The 23,414-nt window shown below is 40.8% G+C and overlaps 1 protein-coding gene across 1 annotated transcript; it reads left to right on the top strand.

Moving 5' to 3' along the window:
- Positions 1–12,773: 12,773 nt before the first annotated feature.
- Positions 12,774–23,118, top strand: n6amt1 (N-6 adenine-specific DNA methyltransferase 1). The gene is made up of 7 exons (XM_017701909.2): positions 12,774–12,859; positions 17,384–17,549; positions 19,078–19,164; positions 20,019–20,109; positions 20,278–20,361; positions 20,681–20,822; positions 22,680–23,118. Exons 2-7 carry the CDS (start codon positions 17,422–17,424, stop codon positions 22,796–22,798), a joined length of 651 nt encoding a protein of 216 aa, XP_017557398.1. The 5' UTR covers positions 12,774–12,859; positions 17,384–17,421; the 3' UTR covers positions 22,799–23,118.
- Positions 23,119–23,414: the final 296 nt, after the last annotated feature.

Below are 23,414 nucleotides of genomic sequence, written 5' to 3'. Positions count from 1 at the left end.
TGGTCTGTCATGGTATAGGGGTCACTGTCTTTTGCAGGGAAAGCCAAGCTTATTTCAAAATAATGCCAAACCACATTCTGCACATTATGGCAGCCTGGCAGCACAACCAAGTGAGTGTTGGTGCTAGACTGGTCTGTCTGCAGTCCCATTGAAAACATGAATGTTATTAAGCTCAAAATATGAAAAAAGCCCTGTACAGTTCCTCAGCTGATAATATGCATGACAAATAAATTATGCAAAAAATGATGCTTTCAAAACTGGATCAGTGTGTCTTCAGTCCCAGAATGATTAGAAAGTGCTGTTACAAGGAAAGGTGATGTAACACTGTGATAAACATGCTCCTTTCCCAACACGCTCCACACACACACACACACACACACACACACACACACACAGAAAATATTGATGTTCATAAGGTCAAATATACAACATGGTGATTTTGTATCATTTTCAATTTAATACATCAAACTGAATTTACTACTCACTGCTTTCTGGTTTTACTGCCATTGTACACACAGTGACCCAACTTTTGACCTCCATGAGATCGAAACAGTGCAAAGAAACTCTGGGTGATACAGGAACAATATATGTGTCGCATATGGAATAAAACTGTTCAGTATCTGTAAAACTATACCTAAAATGTGTCCCACCCCCTTAATTAAAAGAAACTCCTGGTTTAACACTACATAATAAACTGTAACCTATAAAAAAAGAACAAACTGTTGCATAGCCTGTAGCTTGAGGGCTGAATTTAGTCAAAAAATATGTCCATTTTATAACAGAATTAGTGTGCTCTCTGGTGGTTAAGCTTTCATTAGACCTACTTGCTTGCTACATTAGCCTCACAGGTCCAGTGAAAAACTTAAGAAGCAAACATCTTGACTGATAAAGAACATTTGGGGTAAGGGAGAAAATATGTAAATTAGACTTTTTGGCTGAACTCCTGCTTTCAACAACTTTTTTTCTTCTCCCTTCTTGTCAAAATATCTTTTAATTATTTTTGTAACTTTCACTTTTTTCTCTTACAGGCTCCATTTGTATCTTCTTCAAAGGGAAACAATGATAATTTACTTCATTTAAGGTTCATTTGTTTCTTTGTTTCTCTTCTTTGCCTCATCACCTTTCTTCTCCTCTAACTCTTTTGTCGTTTATAGGTCTGCCAAGAGTGTTGGGATGATCGACAGTGGGGTGCAATAAAGCCTGTCACTGTATGATAAATACAGCATATACTCCCTTACTCCTGCATCTGGCTTGCTTCTGTGCAAGAATAAAACCTGGTCCCAATAACCAAGCTGAGCGATCATTTACATTCAAACGTACCCCTGAGTGTGTCAGATGCTGTATAACCACAGAGATATCACCTGTGTAAATTCCCACAAATTCATGGTGTGCACAATTTATCTATCTAATGGTTTCTCATAGTTGAGACGCAGTCCCTGAGTGCTGTGGGTCTGCACAATAACTCAGTCAGCAATGAAGCCATTTATCATGCAACAGAGCAAGTATCGGTTCTTCGAATGTGGGTTGCTTATGATTTCCACTGCACGTCTAGCTGCTTGAAAGTGACAATTGCAGTCGTATGGAGTTCTCGTAAGCTCGCGCTTAATGGTGCTACATTTTTTGAGAATTGATTGTAAGGCTTGTGGCGTTCTCTCACTGGCCATATTTCCACAGCGTTGACTTTTATGAATCCAGGGCAGTGGAAAAGGTGCTACAGGGACCAGACCAGTGGCCAGAAGTCTCCACGTGTCATACAGCCCTGTGCACCACATTCCAGTCCCCCACATAGTTATAAAATGTGATACCAGACAGACAGTCTCAAAGCCAGGTTGGCTGAGGGAGAAATAAAACAGCAATACCATCGTCATTCTTATCAATACAAAGCCTTCTGTCACATGTAATCAGTGGTAACCAGTTCCATGTACTCAGTTACATGTATGTAAATAAACTTTGGAAGGGACTGTATTTTGAATATGTTGTAAAATCCTATTATATAGTCAAAATATTACAGCTTTTAAGCTAGAAACACTAACCTTTGAAGGATTGTAGAGCCTATACCCAAACATGAGTTTTTTTGTTAGAAATCAATTGGGGAAATTCTTAACATCCTGAAAGGGAGTCATTCCACTAAAATAATACATAATGTTTATAACTCTGCTTCTTATTCCATCTCAGTTACTCCTCTTTGGTCATCATCATACAAGTACACTAAAAACATCTTAGCAACCACCTGGCATTCCATAGCAATCACCTAGCAACACCTTAACAACCACCTTTGCTCTTATTCACACCTCCCACTTAAGAGTTTTATTATGGGTTAATATATTTACCAGCCCATTTGTGGACAGTGACAATCAAAACTCTGAATATAGTCTATAGCAGTGGTCTCTAACCCCGGTCCTGGACAGGTACCTTCTTGCAGAGCCTAGTTCCAATCATAATTTGCCATACCTGACCCAGCTAATCAGGCTCTTTGCAGTCTTTTTTTACACCACTGGTTTAGAGGTCATTTTGTGGAATATAATGGAAAAACTAGGCTACTTAACCTCTACAGTGTGCTATGCACTACATATAACATACCCTTTTTAATGCTGTTGTATCTAGAATTGCAATAAACCAGCGACTCATCCACAGAACAAATGTCACCTAGTTCAGTGTTTCTCAAGCCTGGTCTAAGTCTGATTGTTAGCATCTTTACAAAGCTCGTTTTCGAAAGAAACAAATGCTTAGGAGTCAGTCCAGTCAAACCAATAAAAGACAGAAGAGGGGAGTCTGAATTTGCCTCAAAATAAATAAATGTGAAAGCATTGCTTCACTCCATGTTGGGTCTGGGTGAAAACAAATGAAGAGCTGTGCCTCTCTTTGTGTTTGTTTCTCTGACAGTAGTCAGCAACATCGTTAGCTTGATTTTTTACTGTTTAGTTCAGTTGTTAGTATGATAGCTACAAAGCCTACTCTTGTTATTTCATAGGGTAAAGTGGATTCATGAGAACATGAGGATCATTTATCAGGAGTCCAACTAAACTAGACGTCTTGCTTTTCCAGTCAACTTTTTTTCCAATCTAAGCCTGGATTTTCTGTCTTCCGAAGGTGGATCACTTTTTACCAGGCTGCATCAACATAGCCACTTATGCTGCATGTCTACCATGCTCCACGGTTCAGACTCGCAAAGCAGAAATTCTTGTGCATTGCTGCACTGGTAACGTTTTGCAGAGTACTTCACAAAGTTGAATTTCTCAGTAAGTTGAATCATAAAGCTTATGTTATATCTGGCTAACTGAGAAATCCTGCTTTGTGAAATAACCCCAAGGATAAGTTTAGAATTTAGGCTTACGAATAGCTCTTAGGGTCAACTGGGGTTGAGCTCCTGAGCAATCAGACACTGACGGAGGCTGGTGACTTTTTCTCTTGGTCATATTTTTGGCATCAATGATGTTTAGAGCATCTGTTATTTTAGCTAATCATACTACACAGATGTTCAAATCTAAAGCAATTATCACACCAAGAAATACCAACAGCGCTTTCTACTGTTATAAACACTTTAGTTTCTATATATTTACATAGATTCTTTTCCCTTTTTTTGGAAACAAAAATCACTTGACTCCTCTTCATTTTTCATGAAGTATAGCTATTCATCGTAAATGTCACTTTTTCATGTTAATGTGAATGAAGACCGATCACAGCTTGAGCATCTAAATATGAGACCATCTCCATAAAACGAGTTAAACATCATTCTATGTTAGGTTCTGTGCAGCTGAAACATAATCAAAAAGCCTGTCTATTAAACGTGCTTCGTGAGACAGGCCCCCGGTCAGGCTTCAGTCAGGATTATGGATCATAAACAGCACTTGGATGAATCAGGGCAAACTTCTGACCAATCACTGACTGAGAGGTGTTCACCATTTCTCTTTCTGATATTTGTGACATCAATCACATGAGAAATATTGCTTCTTTGTCAGAGAAAAACAAATTATGCTACACAGATATTAAGAATATAACTCCATTATAATTATAATAAGCAACAACACAGTGGCGTTTGTGACAGCTATGCTTTCTTACAGTCTTTTAACCAAAAGAAAAATGTTTTACTTTCTACAAATTTACATAGATGACAAAGATCCACCCCATGTTTAACGCCATTGGCTGTTCAGCATACTTTCTAGAGTTCATATCTTGAGTAGCTAAGCCTGAGTTAACAAAGAAAGTTAACAATCATTGTAAAATGAGTTAACTATGGTTCCATGGTTGGCCCTACCAACATACAAACTACTGTTGTTGAGGGGAAAAAAAAAACAAACTAAAGAAGCAAACCTTGGACACCAAACATGTCCCTAATGTCCTAACTGACTACACTACCCACCTCTACAAAATATTACGCATTACATATGATGCACCATATCATGTATTAATGTAATAGCTTGTTAACCATGTTTACTCAATGGGGGTTGGTGAAACATGATATCATTTAATATTATTAATATTATTTATAATATTAAATGTGGTGGACAGTGACAATCCCAAAGAAGATGGTTTATAGCAATGGTTCCCATCCCTAGTCCTTGACAGCGATACTATATTGCCAAAAATATTCACTCACCCATCCAAATCACTAAATTCAGGTGTTCCAATCACTTCCATGGCAACAGGTCTATAAAACCAAGCCCCTAGGCCTGCAGACTGCTTCTACAAACATTAGTGAAAAAATGGGTCGATCTCAGGAGCTCAGTGAATTCCAGCATGGTACCATGATAGAATGCCACCTGTTCAACAAGTCCAGTTGTGAAGTTTCATCGCTACTAAATATTCCACAGTCGACTGTCAGTGCTTTTATAATAAAGTAAAAGTGATTGGGAACGACAGCAACTCAGCCACGAAGTGGTCAGCCATGTAAAAATGACAGAGCAGGGTCAGCAGATGCTGAGGCGCATAGTGCGCAGAGGTTGACAGCTTTCTGCAGAGTCAAGCGCTACAGACCTCCAAACTTCACGTGGCCTTCAGATTAGCTCAAGAAAAGCGTAGATTTTCATGGAATGGGGTTTCATGGCCGAGCAGCTGCATCCAAGCCTTACATCACCAAGCGCAATGCAAAGCACTGAATACAGTGGTGTAAAGCACCGCAGTGAAACAGTGGAGACGTGTTCTCTGGAGTGACAAATCACGCTTCTCCGTCTGGCAATCTGATGGACGAGTCTGGGTTTGGCGGTAGCGAGGAGAACGGTACTTGTCTGACTGCATTGTGCCAAGTGTAAAGTTAGGTGGAGGAGGGATTATGGTGTGGAATTGTTTTTCAGGAGCTGGACTCGGCCCCTTAGTTACAGTGAAAGGAACTCTTAGAGCTTCAGTAGACCAAGAGATTTTGGACAATTTCATGCTCCCAACTTTGTGAGAACTGTTTGGGGACGGTCCCTTCCTGTTCCAACATGACTGCACACCAGTGCACAAAGCAGGTACATAAAGACAGGGATGAGCAAGTTTGGTGTGGAAGAACTTGACTGGACTGCACAGAGTCCTGACCTCAACGTGACAGAACACCTCTGGGATGAATTGGAGTGGATACTGCGAGCCAGGCCTTCTCGTCCAACATCAGTGTCTGACCTCACAAATGCACTTCTGGAAGAATGGTCAAAAATTCCCATAAACACTTAGAAACCTTGTGGTTCTTTCCCAGAAAAGTGGGCCGACATCATATTAAACCCTATGGATTAACAAAGGGAGTTCATATGCGTGTGAAGGCAGATGACGGAATACCTCTGGAAATATAGTGTACCTTCCTGCAGAGCCTAGTTCCAATCAGTTTACTATACCTGCCCCAGCTAATCAATTACTGGTGCACCGTGACAATCAAAACACAAAGATGGTTTAGAGGAAGGCAAAATTCAACACATTTTGATGGAATATTGTGGAAAAACAAGGCTATGCTGGGAAACTCTACCCACCTTTACAATGGAGTCTGTATTACATATAACTTATCATTTTTGTGCTGTTGTGTCTAGAAGGGCATTACATTATATCAACGCCTCAACAACAGAACAAATGTTACTTAGTTTACAAGCAATACAGCTGTTTTAAATTCACTAGAAATGAGTTTGAAATGGATTTGTTAGTATTTGTACAAAGCTCATTTACAAAAGAAGCAAATGTTTTGGTGTAAGTCCAGTCAAAGCAGTAAAAGAGTCAGAATTTGCCTCAAAACAAATAAAAGTGAAAGCATTGCTACACTCTATGTTTTGTCAGGGTAAAAACAAATTAACAGCTGTGCTTCTCTTGGTGTTCATGATTTTTTAATACTGTTAGCGCAGCTCTTAGCATGACAGCTACAAAATCTATAGCTATAATTTTCATCCAAAAGCTTAATTAATAACATGGGTATTACTCAATGTCTAGATCACAGTGTGACTTGGGGTCATGGGAACATGAGGACACCGAACATGTCTCGGCTAATTGACTACATTTGACGTAAGAGGGTGAATCATGTTAATTAGTTTTCTTTCGCAGGAACTGTTCCTTTAGCACCACCTCTTTCATTTAGCTTCTTCCGTCCAACTACCAGAACAAAACATCCTGCACACACTTCAGCCTCACCAACCCCTCCTGTGATTTGTCCTTGCAACAGAACCACTTTGAAGTCCCTGGTGTCAAGCTACATCCTTAAATGCAGTCTCCTAATCCCAGCATGCACCAGCCGCTTGTAAAGCTATCCCACAAATCTATTACCCTCAGTTTGGCTGAACCTTTCACTAAGTGGCCAGAACTGAACATCCTGCACAGAGCCATCTCTCTGAGCATGGCAGCGGCAGGCCTAGAGCACTCCCTTCTTGGAAACTGCCCCAACTGTGCTCCTAGTACACTCGATTCAGGCTCTCACGTTCCGTTCATAAAAGTGTCACATGTGACCACAGGGGACGGCACAGAAAAGCACAAGCACAAAAAGCACAAAAATCAAATCTGATCCTTTGTATCAACGGTGTTCGTTAATGTTCCTGGCCATTAAGTGTGATTTATAACCATTTCAAAGCCAAAAGCCTGTTTTAATGGTGACTCAGCTGCATTTACACCACCTCTTATGTAAAAACATAAAAAGAAAAATGAAAACATGTAAAAACAGCTGCGCTTATTGAGGGTTCAGTAAATACATGTTTATTTTACCACTCTTTTTTCTGAATTTGCCTTTACTTCTCATCCAGCATTTGTTATGATTTAATGCAACAGAGCTTTATATTTCATATGGCGGATGCGGCATACCACCAGCTCAGGTATTGCTTAGAAATAGAGTGAAAACCATGTGCACACAGCACAAATGACATGTGCCAGGTGGATAACTGGTAGCGCCCATCAAAGGAAAAAGCTCAGCTAGCTTAGGCTACGTTTACATGGCAGGTAAAAGTGGCCCAAATCCGATCTTTTTCCTCAAATGTGACACAGATGTGTATCAGTGTGAACAGCAAAAAAACCACATTGAATCTGAAATTTTTAATTCCGATTTCAGACGCTTTCCCATGTGGTATTGAAATCCGATCCATATCCGATCTGAGGCAATGCGACTCAGTCTGAACAGCTAGATCGGAATTCAGACTTTTACATCAGTCCAACTCGACTTTCATCGTCATTCCACACCTCTGAGACTCATGGACATTAGGCTGATGTTTCTGTACCAAAAAATAGAAGTAACTCATCGCAGTCGCTCCGTGTTTGAAGAAGTTTCGAACAAAACAGCCGAGCGCGGCCGGAGGAGCCCGAGGCTGCAGCGCCAGAGAGTCTAAACAATCCGAAGACACGAACCAAAGAAGTGGCCGTGACCGAATAACGCGCCCTTTCTACGGTGAACTCAAACACGTTCTGGGCGATGAGCCCAGTTGTCAACGATTGGAACTTCGTAATCGCTCCTGCGCTGCTGGCGAAGACGAAACTGAAGCTCCAGGAGCGAATGGTGTTCTCTGGCCATCATGATTGTTTACCTAGGCCTCATGAAGCATTGTTCTTTTGCGAATGCGGGTCGGTTTAGGAGCTGATGCGTTCAGTTTGATGTCGCATACAGATCATATTTAAAAGATAGTGCGAACACACACACACACATTTTCTAAGCTGCTTCTCCCTCAGGGTCGCGGGGGGTGGGGGGTGCTAGAGTCTATCCCAGCAGTCATTGGTCAAAAGGCAGGAGACACCCTGGACAGGTCGCCAGTCCATCGCAGGGCATGGTGTGAACAGCTAAAAAAATCGGATTTGGTTTTGCCTGCTGTGTAAACGTAGCCTTTGTGATCCCCTTGAATCTGAATCACCCTGTATTTGGTTTAAATGAGCATAAAATTAGGTAAATTTACAAGTGCTCAACGTGAACCTTCCCCAGCTCTACAGACAACATCAACACAATAGTCAAATTCATCCCATACTCGATGAAGCATGTCAGGTGTCACGGTCCTCCCGGCTCTTTCAAGGTGATTTTGGAGATTATCCAGTGTTATAGGAACAACGACGAACGCTCTGAGCTGCTCACTGCCAACAAAAATCATGTTGCACAGTTATGACGGATTCACTCTCCTCCCAGACTGAAGGGAACCGTCTTCCATTGACGGTCAGAAACTCTATGACCCCCTCTTTCAGTTGGTATGTGATTGGTTCCTAGGCACCTCAAAGTTGTAAAAATATGACGCTTTGAAATCGGGTTAATCTTGTTGTATCAACCCGTATTTTAGTGAGGAAATGAATCTACATTTTAGCCATTCCTATATTGCCTTTTTGGGGTTCAATTTCTTTATGTAGATGTTGGGTTTTCTAAGATGTTCCACGGCTTATGCTGAAGGAACTGCCCACTGGCTTCTGTATACTTTGAATCAAAAAGTTTTCTGTTCATTTCCAAGGACAGAGAAACATGTTCAATTATTATCTGTGGTAATCAACTGTGTACTACAGATGCAGCAGATAAACATTAACATTAGAAAACCATTTGATACAACCAGTAAAAAGATATTTGGGGAACCAAAGGTGGTGGTTCTATAGCATCTAACTATAGAACTCTTGTCACCCTCATTTTTAAGATTACACACATTCTTGAGAAATACTGCAAACCCTGTAGGCCTGCGCTCAACATGGACATGTTGCCAAGCTCTCTTTGCAACAAAGATCTTCCAGGACTTCCATTACTGAGAAAATAAAGGTAAATAGAGCAGAATTAAATTCTGTGGAGTCAGCTGGATGCTTCTGGGGTCCCCCCACCACTCACCCACCCTCCCACCCACCCACTCACTAACTCACTCACTCGTTTGCTCGCTCGCTCGATGGCCTTTTGGGGCCAGCGAGTCTGGAAAGTGTTAAATACTCTCTTCTGTGGATCACGGCCAGGTCACAGTCAAGATGAAGCAGTCTGGGATACGTTAGACACCCTTGTGCAGATCAGCTGCCTCAGCGAAGAGAAAGAACGTGAGTCTATTTACCACCTGACTGTCATGCCAGTATCAGCTTCTCTCACTTAAAATACCAAAAAAAAAAAAATACTGTATGCTCTCAACAAAAAAAAAAAGTTCCATGATGATTTTTTGGCTCAGATATGTGCTTTAATTGGTAGATAACCTTATGTGGAAGGTTCTTTAGTCTTCATCCCCACATTTTTTCTTAATTATTATTACTTTTATCCCTAAGGTCCATAAGACATTTGCATAAGTTACATACCAAAACTAGCCACAATTCATTTTTGCATGATCATCTTCTACCTTTTGTTTGTCCCTTAAAATTAAACAGGCTTAACCTTTTGTCCCTTACTGAAGTCAAATTAAGTTAATGTTACTGTAACTTTAAAACTGATATGTAAATGACCTCTATTCTGACTGGCTGCTACAACACTCCTTATAACTTTAACCTAAATGGCTGGGGCTAAACAGCTGTAGGCTGAATAGTTGGGTAAATACACTGACTTTTTATGGCGAGGAATTAAAAAAAACAGGATGCTTAATTTCTAGGTGAGCACAATTGACATAGTGCTTTAAGAAAACAATGTGGACCCTTTAAAAGAGTCCACTAAACGGTTCTTTAGAAACAGTGGTTCTTATTAGGCAGCGCTCCAAAGAACCCTTTTGAAACCTTTTTTTTTAACATTCAGTTTTGAGCATACCCTTCAAAAGTCAACACACAAGTTTAACACCAACCTAGTCCCACCATAGACAGTCATCTTCTGCCAGTTGTTGTTTATAGCTGTCAGTTTTTAAGGCAGTGTTTTGTTTTAACATTGGGAGGCTAGGGGTGCAATAATGGATATCCTCCTATCCGGCTAGGAGCGAGTGTTTTGTGCAGTTTGATTCATTGGGCTCAGGGTGGGTAGTGTTTTTCTTACTGTTTGAATTATATGCTTTTGCACCTGTATCTGTTTCAGTTGTAGGACTGTGGACTGATTTCCATGGCCAACTCCACAATTGTTCCTGGACTAAAGATGGGGTTGCGAGTGTCCAGAGTTAGAAATAAAGACAACAGTGTACATTTACTTCTTTGTCAGTTTCAAGGTGTGGAAAGTAAATGTTAAGAGAAGAAATTTCATCGATAATTTTGCCAACACCGGGTATGGATCACCTTCTTCTCACTTTTGCTCGCTCTGCCTGCCAGCAAAAACAATCAAAGCCCCTTTGAAACTGTGAACTGAAGTAGGGCCCTCAAAACATTTCCACATGGATCAATGCTGCCATCTGTTGACTCAATGTTTCATCTTCTTCCATGGAGAAGGAACTTTCCGATCCATTTAATCAAACTGTCACTGGAACAAAAGTGTATTTTAAGAGTCAAACTTAAGGATCAAACTCTTTGTTGAGACAGTTGAGCTTACTTTATTTGAAAGTCATTAGCATGATGCACACATTTATGGAGGTATTTCTCTCAGCACAGCTTCTCAACCCTCCTTCTATTGACAGACTGTAGCAAATCCCTCCCTATTGGATCAGTTCCTCCAGCAAAGCGTGGCAGTTCGGCTCTCCAAGCTTGGCCTGGCCTTCGTTCTCGTGCGTGTGGCCCTTATAAAGCCTTGGCCCTCTGGAGACCAAGAAATGTCTAAATTAAAAACAAGTTTGTTTGCCTTATCGCTCTGAGGTCTAAAAAAAAAAAAAAAAAAAGGAAAAAAAATTACACGTTTTTACACCCTCTCTTTTATGTGTCCCTCTCGTGTCTATAATTCGGACTGAGTGGGGACTGTTAATGAGTAAAACAGCACATTGGAGTGTCTAACTGAGACCATCTGGAGTGCCTCCCCGTATCCCAGTGCAAATAAAGGGGGTGGGAGATTTCAAAAGAGAAGTTTGCTTGTGGTAAAATGCCATCTTTGTCAAACTAAAGGCATAGGTGGACAATTGTTCGTGTTTCACTGCTAGTCTGTAATTGTCCAGGACTGTGTATTTGTTTTAAAGTTTGGCCTACAAATCATAGGTAGAAAATCAAATTGGTTGGAGAGCCACTGGCGCCACCTTCAACACCAACAGTAAACTGACTAGTCTGGTAACATAATATGCTAAATCCGCTAGCTAGATTATAAGAAAAATGGTCACGCCAGCATGTCTCTTTGGGTCGCGAGGGCAAGCCATAGATTGCAAAATTAAAATACCACAAATTGTTGGTTTGGCTTCTTCCACACCCTACATCTTCAAGCCATTACATAACCATGACATGCAGGCTACAAATGCTACTGGAAACTGTTTGCTCATTATAATTTAATTTCATGAGTTCAGTGAAATAGCAAATAAAGGCAAATATATATAAAAAAAACAAGTGCAAATATAGCCATGTTAGCCACAGTGTGAATCTCCTTAAAGACACAGTTATTATGAAGAAAGGTGAAATATAGCTCTAATGTCAACACAGACTAGCCATAGCCGGTCGATTCTCTGATACCACTTTGAGAATCGGGAGTCCAATGCAAAAGCTTTGGTGACGTTCAAGTCGTAGAGTAAGAACTTATGCTGTGATTCTTTGGAGAGCTGGTAAAAAAACCACCCTTCCACACATAAACAGATCCAAGCAAAAGAGCTGATTAAGAAGACTCAGGAAAAGCTAGAGCTAGATATCCCCCTTTAGACAGCTAAGATAATTTAGCTAGAGTTCCTTAAATTGCCTTGCTATAGTCAAATAGGTCACTTAAAAATGATATCTTGTGTCCTTGAAGAACAACTGATGTGGTAGTTAATATCAAGATCCCTCATCGTTCACACCATAAAACACAATGGCAGATTATGAACTTGATTAACATTGTATGGCTATTTATGGGTGAGCAAAATGGCTCTATTTATCGCTGTGAATCACATCGTGTCACTGTATGCTTTTCTAAGCACATAGTGGATATCATCAGACTGCATGTTTCATTACAAAGAGCATGAGTAGTCCTCTTTATTTGAACTCAGTGTGTGAAACGTTGAACAAAAAAAACATTGTAAGGGCTGTCATGACCATGAAATGTTAGCTGACAACTGCCAAAAATAACTAACTAATTAATTACCTTTTTTTGGTCATTGTGAAAACTAATTTATCTAGTTAGCCATATAATTCGGTTTGTTGCAGGATAGACATCTAATGATTGTGGAAAACGGTTGCAGTCAACTTAAATAACTGTGGTTATCTCAAATAAATGAGATCAGTAATTGACAGTATTTATTCAAATGAGACACTGGATCTTTTTGGTGGGCTCTAACTTAACAAACCTCAGAAAACCTAAATAATAGATTTCACTAACCTGTTATCGAAATAGACACCGGAATTTCCGGAATCGAACAGCCGTAGTCGAGCCTGTCACTGAAACTACAACTACCACAATGCTTTGGGGGTGGCGGGCGGAAGACAACCGGAAGATGGAAGACACACGTGGCTTTTCAAAACAGTGCGGTTGAAAGGCGAAAAGGTACGGAAAGCTATAAGGCTGGTTTCTCATTAGTTGTTTGGACTCTTCTTAAAATGTATGTCTATATATTATCAGAAAAAAAGGTTTATGTCGGTTGTTTGTGTTTTTGTGAATGAGTCTTGTCAGTTGAGCCAGCGCGGCTGACGGTGAACGTGTTGGCAGCTTATCCACAGCTTCATTAAAACGCCTTTCTTTGTCGATTCGTTCATCTGAACACCATTCTGTACTGTTACCGCGTTAGTTGGCCTGTTAAATTCAGCCAAACTGATGTAAACTGGATTCGGCATGATAAAAGACCTGGTGCGCCGAAGATGGACAGTTATAGAGATTTATATAGTTCGTTTAAGACGCTATAAATTTCGCCCAGACGTCACACGACCGATTTCTGTTAATCCTCTCATTTTGTATAACAGCTTTCACACTCTTGGGCCTTTTAACCATCAGCATCGTTGCATGTCAACTCCGAGAAAATAAAACTATAAAACTAAAAGGAAAACATTCCCCTCGCGTGCTCAGCAGCCCTTTTACAGTGGTTTTGGTGAGGGACCTGGGGCTGTGGTGGGATTTTGTGGGTTAGCTGATTTTTACAGTCGTTGTGTTTATATCAGCTCAACAGTGCACGTCTTGACTCTAATGTAACCTCAGACATCCACGTTGTTAGAAACATCTACCCATTTGCACACCAGTGGTCACTAATCCTGCTCCTGGAGATCTACTTTTCCTTAGAGTTTATCTGAAACCTGCAACTAACATCTCAAAGATTAGCAAGGACTGTGATTACCTAGACCAGGGTGCCCAATCCTGGTCCTAAAAATCTACTGCTCTGGACATTTCAGATCTAACAACCTTACATGGATGCTATGTGTTAGATTGGGGCTGGAATTAAAACTCTCCAGGACCAGGATTGAGCACCCCTCTCCAGGAGTCGAGCTGGTTACCACTGGTATGCACTCACTGCCAACCTTATAACGTATAACAGTCTGCATGGTTTAGTGATTTTCTTGCTGAAACACACCTGATTGAATTCAGCAGCAAATGTAGGCTTAGTACAGGTGTGCACAACTCCAGTCCTGGTGTCCAGCATAGTTTGGTGATCTTGATGATCAGACACAGCTGATTCAATTCCTCTGTTAATTGGCAGGTTTACAAGATGTGGTTGAGTAGGGCATCTACCAAACTGTACAGGACACTGGCCCTCCAGGACTAGAGTTATGCACGTTAGGTTTAATGGAGCAAAGAAATCACCAAACTATGCTGAAATCCAATTCTAAGTGACCTCTTCTGTTAATGGTCAATTGCACAGGTGTACACTTACTGAATGTAGCTCAGTGATCACCAACCCTGATACTAGAGAGTAGCTTCTTGCTGTTAGAACTAAATTCTGCAGGAAAGTAGATCTTCAGGAGGAGGGTTGGGGATGACTTTTGTAGTCATGTACAATTTGTTAGTCCTCACTGATCTGTAATCAGCTTTGGACTGCAGAACCACAGTTGATATTTAGATAGTGAAAGGTCTACTTTCAACACAGTAGTGACTGTGCCATGGTGGTATGTATATGGCATTGGTATGAGACCATGAGGCCCAGCAACATTGCAGGGGTTTAGGTGGAAGGTGATCCTTCACCCAGCCAAGAGCAGTTCTGTGGGCAGAAACTGGCTGCTGAAGAAGAGCAACAGGGGTCATCAGCCCTCCTCCTGGAGATCCACCTTCCTGCAGATTTCATCTTCTGAAACATCTTTGTAATCAAGGACTTCTGAAGGCAATAATTAGATGGATCAGGTGGGATGGATTAAGGTTGGAGCTAAAATTTGTAGTAAAGTAGATCTCCAGGAGTGGGGTTGGTGACCACTGGAATACAGGATGACTAACAAAAACCACTGCAGACCTCAACACAATGCCTCATTAAACACACCTGATTCAGCTAATTAGCAAAGCCTTCATGAACTAAATTCATGTTAGATGAGGTTAGAGCTAGGCGATAGGGCCAAAAATGTTATCGCGATAAAAAAAATGAATCATTTGATATCGATACGTATCGCGATAAATGTCAAATCATTATTTATTTTAAGTTTGAAGGCTGATTATTGATCCTGGGTGGTTAATTGCCATTTTAAACTATCCTTTAAGTTCAGAACTAGGGGTGGGCGATATGGCTCTAGAATAATATCACAATATTTCAGGGTATTTTTGGCGATATGACAAAACACTGAATAACATTTTATCAATTTAAAAAACATGCTATTGCAACAAAATAAATGTTAATTAACATATAAATATGTTTCAAATATTCAGTAGACACAAAAAAATAACTGATTCCAATCGAGATATATAGTCGGATTATTAGCAGATTATTTGGATGCATTTAAACGTGGCTATCCTGGAGACGAGGTTTATACTCTGAGCTTTAAAAGACGGCGGCGGGACGGACGACCAGCTTCTGTGTCTCAGAGCACGACGTCTTCCTTTAAGTACAGGTGAAGGACGTTCTTCTGAGTCTGACGTCAGTTTAAAGCAGTTAAAACCACAAGCGCGTCAACTGGAAACTCGTCTCACGCCGACTGGACGTCACGGGATGTTCGCTGTCATGGTAACGGTTACTCTCAGCGCTGCTCCACGCATGCGCGTCATTCTGCATCGGGTTACTTGCAGCGAGCTGTAAACGAGGATTTTCATCAGATTGTCGAACAGAGTGAGAATAAACACCTCAGTCTGAATCTGTAATCCGGTTGTTTTCAATCGGATTGGCAAAAGTCTTTTACATGTAAACAGCCTCATACTCCACTGAGTGCTTCTGCTTGAGGTGGTGAAACAGATGAGTTGTGTTTCCCCCTTTTGTTGTTACAGGCTTCTTGCATGTTACTGTGATCTGCTGTACATCCGAGATTTTATAACTAAACCACCTCCACTCTACTGAAGTCGCTCCCGATTTTGGGAGAAACTCCACCACAGAGCTGCTTTGCGCCATAGCTACTTCTTTCTGTTCCAAAATGACTCACGCAACGAACGTACGCCACGCGCATGACGTCATTACGTCAACACGTCAGAATATCGCTGTTATCACGATGTGGATTTTTTTTTATCGTTTAGAAAGTTATACCGGTAATATCGCGAATGATACGATATGGTACACCCCTAGTCAGAACACACCAAACAGTGGAACATTTCACAAATCTGTGGTGGGACAGTGAGAGAAAGTGTCTGATCAGCTGTTTTTATCAGCTGGAAAAGCACGGCTGCAGTTTTTGTAATAGTCATAATTGAAGAAAGAAAACATTATTTTTAGCTGTCTGGTGACGACTGTGCGGCTATCCTGTTATAAATTCTAAATAAGTGGCCAAAAACAGAGCTAAACTGTTTAGTTTCTCAACAATGCCAACTTAGTACAACCAGCAGACATTAGCTGGCTCGGTAGGTCAGTGATGGATCACACCGCCTTACTGGCATCAGTCCTACTGCATCCATGTGAGAGCACATCACAGTATTCAGACACCCGCCAACAGATGGCTGGATTTCTCTATACTATTGCAGTAGTTTAAGGGGTGAACCGCAATATGTCAACACCAGACAAACAGTGTCCGCCTTTCAGGTGTTAAACAGCTAGCCCGGGAAGCTCGTTAGCTACCACACAGCTTCCTTAGTTTACCTTTGTTTAAATCAGGACTGTAATTCGCATGAACCCACTTCTTTCTTTCACTTTCGTTGCTTGGGAATGCACTAATACTAAAATATGACAGCGCTGTAACAGCGCTTTAGTTGAGAGGAGCGGACGCGATTTACCGCTGCTAAAGCTTGTTAAGATGTACAGAAAGAGGTGAGTTCAATTTAAGTGACGCTTTTTCATCCCACAAATGGGAAAATTTCACCTGTGCATTTAACCCATCTGTGAAGTGAAACACCACATACACACTAGTGAGCACACACACACTAGGGGGCAGTGAGCAGCCCTATCCACGGCACCTGAGGAGCAACTGGGGGTCAGGTGTCTTGCTCAAGGACACCTCAGTCATGGACCGTCGGCGGTGGGAATCGAACCGGCAACCTTTCGGTCACAGGGCCAGTTCCCTAACCTCCAGCCCACGACTGCCAAAGGGACAGTATATCAGGTCACTTACCTCGTCACTCACACTTGGTCACAGGAGAACAGGTCGCTCCACTCAAACAGGAAATGTTTAACTCCACGTTTCGGCCGTTGCTAAAGACTTCATTCACTTGTAGCCCCCTCACCCTCTAATCATATCGGAAAAACTCGGAAGTGCGCCCTCTCCTGGCGACAGCAGAGTAGGGTCGCTTTCCTTGCAGTAGAAAACACCACCAGGGCTGTCGCTGAATGTGGGACTGTGATAATGGTGTATTATATTGAAAATTTTGCGGACCTTTCTTATCGCGATATCGAGGAAAAGTTATGTCGTGATAATTATTGTTTTATCGCCCGGCCCTAGATGAGGTTCAGTCTCTGCAGCACTTTGGCCTGGAAGGTCTCCAGTTTGACATGCCTGGCCTAATGCTTTCTTCGTCTTTTATCAGGAATGCTTCACATCTTCCTTACTTGACATGTTGCACTGATGTACCCAACTCCTTTGTATGCCCACGCTGGTCGTGAGCCTTTCTCTGGGGTATATGAGCCAGCAGAAGACTCCTTCCTTTTGATTGATGCCTTGGAAGTGGATGCTGATTTGCTGAGGCAAAGGAGGTGAGTGTCTACAGAGTGGCATAGCTGTGATGGTGTTTTAAAACTATGTGGACTTGATAGTACATCTTGGCAATATGACTCTATTTATTGTGATAAGTTACGTCTCAATATGTCACAGACAGCTTTTCTGTGCATATCATGGATATTGTCAGTAGTGAAAAACACTTTCCAACTGCATGTTTGATTACAAAGAGAGCAAAATTAATCCTGTTTAATTTGATAAATACTTGGATTCAAAGTATGTTTAAAATGGTGCACTACTTTCCCAGTTCCAATTTACCAGATGATTATCAAAAAATAATAAATATTGTGACGTCATGTGATAATTTGATTAAAGTATTGTGGTGTGGTGGTGTTAGTTATTATTATTATTATTATTATTATTAATTGTTGCCATTATTGGCCAGCTCTACTTGATAGTTTCACCAAATAACATCATGATTCCTGTGGTCCTGAGAAATGTAAAAATTTGTAAAACTAAGAAAATAAGGCCTTGGATGTGAATGGATAAAGTATATCGCATTTCTAAAAAATATTAACAAGGTTTGTTAGATCAGGTGTCAGCAACATGCAGCTCTTTCACTGCCCTGTGGCTCCACAGTGGTTAGTGTAGTGGGTAACACCTCTGCCTTATATGCTGTAGACTGGGGTTCAATCCCCCACCTGGGTAAGCACCCTAACATTATACCAATAAGAGTCCTTGGGCAAGATTCCTAACACTACCTTCACCTACCAGTGTAAAATGATCAAATTGAAAGTTGCTCTGCATAAGAGCGTCAGCCAAATGCCATAAATGTAAATTAGATTTCTAGGTAAAAATGAAACAATCCTCTTAAAATAAAGCTCTGCTGATCATTCCAGCGGTTTTAACAATAAATACTTTTAAATGCAGGAGTTTACTTTTAAACTGCTCATTCGGCCTTTAACCCTGAAAGTTGGCGCAGACTGCTGGTCACCATAGCAACGCAGATAAGTCTTGCCTAGCTGGTAGCTAACAAAATGGCAAAGAGAAAAATTTAAGACGAACATTGATCATTTGGAGACGAAACTGACAGCTCGTCTCCAGCTTCTTGTTCGAATTTTCCTGTTCCACCTTAAATGGTGCAACAGTTAGCTACATAGTTGGTGACATTCTGGTACTGTAGGCAGGATTCAAGGTGGAATGGGAAAATTCAAATAAGAAGCTGGTGAATGTGAAGCTGAAAAAAATCAAATGTTAAGAGAAATTATACCGTAAAGAAACTGTTTGACTTTTGTGGAAGTTTCCTGCCAGAGATGCAGGAAAAGCAGCCATAACTGAACTAAAACTTAAATAAGACTTGGGTTTTTGTTTAGATTTTTCAGCCTATGAGGCCTGATGAGCGTTTTCCATCTTCTAACACCTTGAATTCAGTTCATGAAGATCTTGCTAATTGGCTAATACTGGAGGACTGCAGTCTGACACTTGTGACTTAGAAGCAAGAACGTCCCCCCTGTTCTCTACGCATTTGATCTTACTGTGATCTAATTGGATTTTCCATGTGTTCAGACCTGCTGTTTGTCTGGAGGTGGGCAGTGGCTCAGGTGTGGTCTCTGCCTTCCTGGCATCTGTGATTGGGACTGAAGCGTTCTATCTGTGAGTGTGACGTGTGTCAAATATGTGATTGATAAGTCGTTTTAACATCACCTCTCTTACATGTAGAATACATTTCCGTTGTGTTAGCCCAGCCAGCCCTCAGGAGTGTAATGATTTTTGATGATTTTTAAAATACACTAAATGTACAAATGTCACTAGAGGATCGATTTACACATGAATATAGAAAATCACAAATAGCTTCACATATTTATGTTCAAGATGTGCCACACTGCAGTAAAACTAAACTAATTTCCAATATAACTACTTTTTATTGCAACACTCTTAGCAAAAAGACTTGGAAGTCTATGACGTGGAACTGTAGTAGTGCTATTTGGTGCTACCGTCATGCAAAAGTTTTGGTGCCCCTGGTTAAATGTTGTTTTAATGAATTTAATTTGTGAACATCCTCTACAGGCAACATATTTCTGCCCATTTCAAAAAACTATTTTTATTATTTAATTTTGTGTTGTGGCACATTTTATATGTTAAATTCAGTAAATAATGGAAATTCTGCTGTAAATACATTAAAATTATTTCCGTTTGTTCTCTTTAGAGGATGTGTTAACTTATTTTCACTTCAGACCAACAAAACATAATTTGCCCGGGGGTGTTCATAAGACTGTATCTAAAATCTTTTTTAAAAAGGTTCTTTTAAGATCCATAAATAACTCTATCAAGGAGAAGAACCAGTTAAACATGCAAAGGGCCACTGATGCAGTACTACTATAATCCAAACTAGTATTCCAAAGTTAATGTGGTCGAATCTCTTCCCTCAACACATTTTCACAACCTGACTAGCTTCATGGTGGTTTTGCCATTTTAAGTTGATTGTTTTGTGTGCTTGCATGTCAAAGCTGTACTGACCTGAACCCAGCAGCAGCCCAGTGCACAGCAGAGACGTCTCGCTGCAATAAGCTTGATCTACAGCCAGTCATTACAGATTTGGTGAGACGCATTCAGTTCTCTCCGCTTCTTTTCTTTTCCAATAGTGGACATGGCCACACATCTGTAGCTGCCCATCAAAGTGTGTAGAACTGCCTTTGTTGTTAGGCCAAGTATGCTTTTTTTCATAAAAGTGGTTGTCTTGTTTGTATTTGTCCATTTGCTCCTCAGACTGAGTGTTTTTTGCCCAGACTAAACGGAAAGGTGGATGTTCTTCTTTTCAACCCTCCATATGTTGTTACACCGTCCGAGGAGGTACGTATCTGATACAGAATGAGATAAGCTGGGTGTGCACTACACTAGGGCTGAAGGTTATTGAACATCGTTAATGGCAACAATAAGAAACATTTCTACATTTTTTTTCCCCGTTTAAACTTTCAAATCGACATCCAACCTAGAGTGAGTAAACAATTTGTCATGAAGCAGGCAGCAACTCACTGAGTGTCGTACCAGTGTGGTTCCCAGGACTGCTCTAAACTGTAAGAGAGTCCATAGACTGTCATGAGTTCATGGGGTCGCGATTACTGAGGTATCCCCATGTCTTTGCCTGATATTGTTGCATGTTTCTGTACAGGTGGGCAGTCATGGTATTGAGGCATCTTGGGCTGGAGGCGAGAGAGGCAGAGAGGTGATGGACAGATTCTTCCCAATGGTTCCCCAGTTACTTTCCAAACAGGGCCTGTTCTACCTTGTTACAGTGTCAGATAACAACCCAGGTATCACACTTCTTTATATGCTTGTCATCATTCAAGCTTAAAGTTTTTTTTTTGGTAATAATGGTCATTGTGGTTTCTGTATACATAGTTGACATATCATTGACGTAATTGTTGTTATTACGCCAAATGATTTTAAGTTGAACGCATCAGCAAAGAGCTTTTACTAGCCTCACTTTGAAATCGTCATAGTGGAATGTAAAGTAAATAACGAAGGCTCTTAGTACATCTGGACTGACGATACACTTGTTCTAAAAGGAACATGTTGCTTATCCACTGCTTTTTTATTGCACTAATTGGTTAGTTTCTGTATTCAGGTGCCCAGGATCATATTGGTATGTGCCATTCCTACTATGGATGATGTGACAAGCATTAGTTAATCAGTGCATTAGATAATGTAAATGTTGTTAAATAGCCTAGAATAGACTTGGGTAGCTTCTAACAGTGAAGAATACAGTGTTCTCTATATTTCAAAAAGAACATGACTTGTTAGCTACATTAGCCTCGTAGCTGAAGCGCAAAATAAAAGAAGAAAATTTCAGGCAAGAAACATTTCTTAGCCACTTGACTAGATTGTATAATGGGATAAAACTGTTTACTGGACCTTACAGATTACTGTGATACCTCAAACTGTCTGACTTGTTTTGTACTGGAGAACAGTGTTGGGGTGGTTAATCAAAGTTACTTGTGCGTTATTCTGTAAACAACAACAGTACAGCTTAAAACTCAATAGTTTTGTTCAGTAATCATGTCTAGATTAAGAATATACTTGTTCTAAGTGGAACATTCTTTGGAAATAGTCAATCAGATTAATCACAAATATTATTTTACATCAGATGTGTTGATTAGAATTACTAACAGAGAATGCTGTTTGAGAAACTAGCTAGTAGAATCAAAACAATCAGTATGTATAAAATGTGAAGCTTCAGAGCTGTTTCTGAATTTATGATTTATGTGGGTGAGGTTGGGTCTCTCTCTTTGAGCATACAGATCTTTATCCATCAGTTTCATATTAGGGTGACTAGATGTTTTATGTTTTCTCAAGGAGTTCACAGCACATCAGTAAATTCAACAGAATTTAAAGTGTTGTACTACTTTGCAGAATACATGTGTGTGAATGAGAGGGAGGCAGGTGGAAAGGTGAAGATGCAAGGAGTAGAGGTCGTAAAGGTGGATGACTTCAAATATCTTGGGTCAACCATCCAGAGCAATGGACAGTGTAGAAAAGAGGTGAAGAAGAGGGTGCAGGCAGGATGGAGTGGGTGGAGACGGGTGTCAGGGCTGATGTGTGACAGAAGGATAGCAGCAAGAGTGAAAGGGAAGGTTTACAAGACAGTAGTAGTTTTCGTTGGGAGTGACAAGGATGGACAAGATTATAAATGAGCAGATCAGAGGGACAGTGAAGGTGGAGCAGTTTGGAGATAAAGCCAGAGAGCCCAGGTTGAGATGGTTTGGACATGTGTTGAGGAGGAATAGTGGATATATTGGGCAAAGAATGTTGGAGATGGAGCTGCCGGTTAGAAGGAGAAGAGGTAGACCTCAGAGAAGGTTTATGGATGTAGTGAAGGTGGACATGGAGATGGTTGGTGTGAAAGTAGAGGAAGCAGTGGATAGGGCAAGATGGAGGCAGATGATCCGCTGTGGCGACCCCTAAAGGGAGCAGCCGAAAGAAGTACTACTACTTTGCTACAAGATAAAAAAAATATTACAGTACTGTATTGTGTTACTTCATATGATGTTACCCCAATGCTGCAGGCAAGTTATTTGGCACTTACCCAAATTTTCAAGATTGATTTTAGTTAAAAAGCTACCCCTGTTGATCTGAACCAACTACTGCTGTTCTTCTGTCTCTGCACATAGAGGAGATTTTGGCTCTGCTGGGGGAGTCTGGACTGAGAGGGAAGGTGTGCCTGTCCCGTCAGGCTGGAAGAGAGAGGCTGTTCATCCTGCGCTTCAGTAAGAGTGACAAAGAATACTGAAAATCAGCAGCGTTCTCCGTACTGACTGACATTCTCTCTCCGGATGAGTGAAGGAGAGCTGGCCTGAGTGCCATGAAACAAATCTGAGAAGAGACAGTGGAGTGGGATGGTCTCAACTTTTTTTTTTTTTAATTCCTTTTCCGGACTCACTCTGAGATTTTGAATGGGAAACCATCTCCCAGCTAAGAGGTATAGAGCAGGTTTTTGTCTGAGGGTGCTGTGTGCTTCATACAGCTCAGTGATGCTTCATCTGGGGGGGGGGGGATTGCAGATTACCTGATCAAAAGATTGGATAGAATTAAAGATGTTCTCCACTTTCATCCTGATCTATATATGCTGTATCCGTCCTGAACCCTTGATAAACATGAACAATATTTGTGATGTTTCCCTGATCTGGGAAAAGAACAGAAATCCTCTTCACTCAAAACCTACAATAGAAGCCAGTAAGCAGTTGCTAAATTCTGTGAATAAGTGACTAATGCAAATTTGAAACTACAACCGGTACACTCTCCAACAGCAGTCCAGGTCTTACGATAAGACAAACATGTTCTTAAGAAGCTTTTTAAAATAAATAAATAAATAAAAAATACTGGAGAAACAGAGAGAAGAAACCATT

This window comes from Pygocentrus nattereri, chromosome 12 (genome assembly GCF_015220715.1).
Source record: "Pygocentrus nattereri isolate fPygNat1 chromosome 12, fPygNat1.pri, whole genome shotgun sequence".
In the NCBI taxonomy this organism is placed as follows: Eukaryota; Metazoa; Chordata; class Actinopteri; order Characiformes; family Serrasalmidae; genus Pygocentrus; species Pygocentrus nattereri.
Note: the sequence above shows the minus strand (reverse complement) of the source record. Positions and strands in the feature narration are given on the sequence as shown.